General features: G+C 31.3%; 1 protein-coding gene across 2 annotated transcripts in view; it reads left to right on the plus strand.

Moving 5' to 3' along the window:
* The window catches only part of LOC107630366 (xyloglucan endotransglucosylase/hydrolase protein 24), a 3,593-nt gene continuing 2,860 nt past the window's right edge, over nucleotides 2,519-3,251 (plus strand). The window contains exon 1 of one of the 2 annotated variants that reach the window (XM_016333472.2): nucleotides 2,519-2,952. In XM_016333472.2, coding sequence (XP_016188958.1) covers nucleotides 2,671-2,952 — 282 coding nt within the window. In that variant the 5' untranslated portion in view covers nucleotides 2,519-2,670. Of the gene's footprint in view, nucleotides 2,953-3,019; nucleotides 3,181-3,251 lie in introns of those variants that run through there. The other variant, XM_021118797.1, reaches the window with a different exon arrangement.

A 3,251-nucleotide genomic window follows, 5' to 3' on the forward strand; every position in this document is an offset into this window, starting at 1 on the left:
ATTTCTGAATAATGCTAATAATAATTCGTATAAAGGAGCTAGGGGTATTATATAACAAGGTGAGACACACGTCAACCATCAGATTTAGTTATTGACCCGCTTATAAATTATTTATATATTCTACCTAATTATAAAAAAAATGTACCCACTCTATATAATAGAATAAATATACTAAAACATTTTTTTATTTAAAACAAAAATTACTCGTGTGATTTTTAATCTGTTTTCATGGATGGCTCCGAATCTCAGCCAGCTTTGATGATAGCAACATTTGACCAATGTAAGACCCAATTTTGACATAAACTAGAAATGATGTGACCACCAAGTTCTCTACCATCCCCCTTTTTTTAATTTTCTAACTCCAACGTCTAAAATAAACCAGTCACTATTTTTCTTTTTGATTCCAATATTCCATAGTTCACAATCCACAAATGTTCCAATAGGAACTTCATATGAATATCCTATCCTAATTTTAATGAATAATGTTTGTACGTCATGTTAGAAAATAGAAACTTGGACATGTACAACTTATCCTAATACAGCAACGACGACATAGTACCAACCAAGTGAGACTATCGTTCTTTTATTAGGTCAAGTAGAATAATTCTTCAAGATAATAATAATAGAGTAAATGACCTTCCGATTCCATTTTGAATTTTATTACAATAGTCTTGTGCTATTAAATCTCATGAATTGCATACATCAATCGGTATCATTTAGTTCTCCTTCATCATCATTCCATCTTTATATATATAATAATGTTCTCTTCCATACGATTCCCTTTAATTTCACTAATTAAATTAGTAGTCTAGAAGAACTAGGGAATTCTCGTCCACAGTTCTCAAAAACTATGGATATTATGCATGCGTGCTTTCATAACTAAAAAATGAGGACTTAATAATTACATAATTTAATTAAATATATAGTCTATCTCACACTAAAAACAAATTTGATTATATTTGTTGTTATGCAGAAAGATGTTAACTAATTTAAGGGACTCTCAATCAGTGGAAAATAGAGAGATATAGTTGGGTCCACCAACTATATGTGCTTATAGCTAGCCTTTCACATATGATGGAAAATTTTTCTTAAAGCCAAAATTCTCATTAATTGTGCTAATATTGATATAATTAGTCTTTATCTTAATATCAACACTTTTTTTTTTTCTCATTTTTTTTTAAACTAGCGTATTAGGTGTCAATAGATAAACAACCCGTTTAATTGCATACAAGAAACGTAACATACACAACTTTATAAATAAAATAAAATAATTATAGAGTATAATTATAACTCGAAATTAAAGACTAGACAGATGCCATTATGAATTGATGTTTGAAAGGCACCATTAACAAGCTCATAGATGGCCATAATAAATAAAAGAAATAATTAAGAAAGTGAGAAGTCGAATTATTCCACAACACTTGGGTACCAATCCTTCATTAGCTGTAAAATGGTCCCCTACTCTCTCCTAATCACCATGCCCTGCCCTACATACACACCAACACCAACACCAACACCAAAGCCAAGCTAAGCCAAGTCAAACCCAACGTCCCAACCCATGCATATCTATCTCTCTCCCTCTTACACACACGCTTGTAATTCTTATGATTTTATTTTCTCATTATTTTTTCTAAATTTTCAAAACGAATCCACCCCTTTATCTCCTAAAACTTGATAATTTAGTCTCTACAAATTATATATATATATATATCCCTCCAAAAACCACAAAAATATTTTTTAGAAACAAGTGTCAAATAATATTAAATGGATATCTATACGAAGATTGTTCAAGAAATGATATTAAAATTATCTCTTGTAATAATCAAACATGTATTTATAAAATTGGATCAGCATCTTCATAGAAGTAGGATTGTACTGAAAAAGATTAATTCTGACTCACAAGTCAGTATTATTTAAGAGATATAAAGATTAGAGATAAATAGTACTTTTTAAGTATATGTTAAATCTTTTATTTATAATGTTTAAAGTATAAATTTGAGAATAATCCGAATAGATTTATACAGAATATACGCACTATTCTATGTAAATATGATTCAGATTATGTTTTTTATGGCCGGTATGGCTCTAGAACAAATGTTCTTGAGTCGACCACAATTTTAGATCCAATTTAAGAGCTAGACTATAACAGAGATACTAATTAATAACTAAAATCTGAATATATACATAAACATATAATATAAGGGAGTGCCAGGTAAACAATAAAAATTTTGAATAATATGAACAACCATCAATCAAATAAAAATACACTACATTTTAATTTAATGTTATTAATTAAATTTATTTTTTTAATCCTATTAATTCACATTGTTTACATCTTCAAAAATCTTGTTAGTTACCTATATTTTTTCTAATATATTAATATTATCAAGGTTTTAAATTAATAATTTATTTGATCATCGCAACTACTTCCCCCACTTCCAGAATCCAGTGATCCCCACGTCCATAATTCCCATGCCCACAATGAACAAACCCTCCCCGACTCCCCTATATATACCTTCAAACCCCATTACTTTTCATGCACTCAATCTTCACCAACACACTTCTTAGCTTATATTGGCATCTTTTGTGCCAATCTTTGCCTCCAATCTCTTCCATATATATAAAATAGATAGCACGTTGCAATAAATTGTTACGAAAATAATAACAACAATGACAACACTAGTAACTAAGGTCCCTATTGGGTTTCTTTCTCTTCTCTTAATTATTACTATAGCTACCAAAGCTGCGGCTGGTAACTTCTATCAAGACTTTGAAGTAACATGGGGTGATAACCGTGCTAAGATCTTTAACGGTGGCCAGCTTCTTACACTGTCCTTGGACAGAGCCTCCGGCTCCGGATTTCGCTCCAAGAACGAGTATTTGTTTGCCAAACTTGACATGCAAATCAAACTCGTTCCTGGTAACTCCGCTGGCACCGTTACAACATACTATGTAAGCTTTCTTTTATTGTGATTAGTTTCATTTTAAATGTTTGCAATAAATTTTGACTACATTCCAGATATTGATAACCGTGCTAACGGTGGCCAGCTTCTTACACTGTCCTTGGACAGAGCCTCCGGCTCCGGATTTCGCTCCAAGAACGAGTATTTGTTTGCCAAACTTGACATGCAAATCAAACTCGTTCCTGGTAACTCCGCTGGCACCGCTGGCACCGTTACTGTAAGCTTTCTTTTATTGTGATTAGTTTCATTTTAAATGTTTGCAATAAATTTTGACTACATTCCAGATAT

This window comes from Arachis ipaensis, chromosome B03 (genome assembly GCF_000816755.2).
Source record: "Arachis ipaensis cultivar K30076 chromosome B03, Araip1.1, whole genome shotgun sequence".
Lineage (NCBI taxonomy): Eukaryota > Viridiplantae > Streptophyta > Magnoliopsida > Fabales > Fabaceae > Arachis > Arachis ipaensis.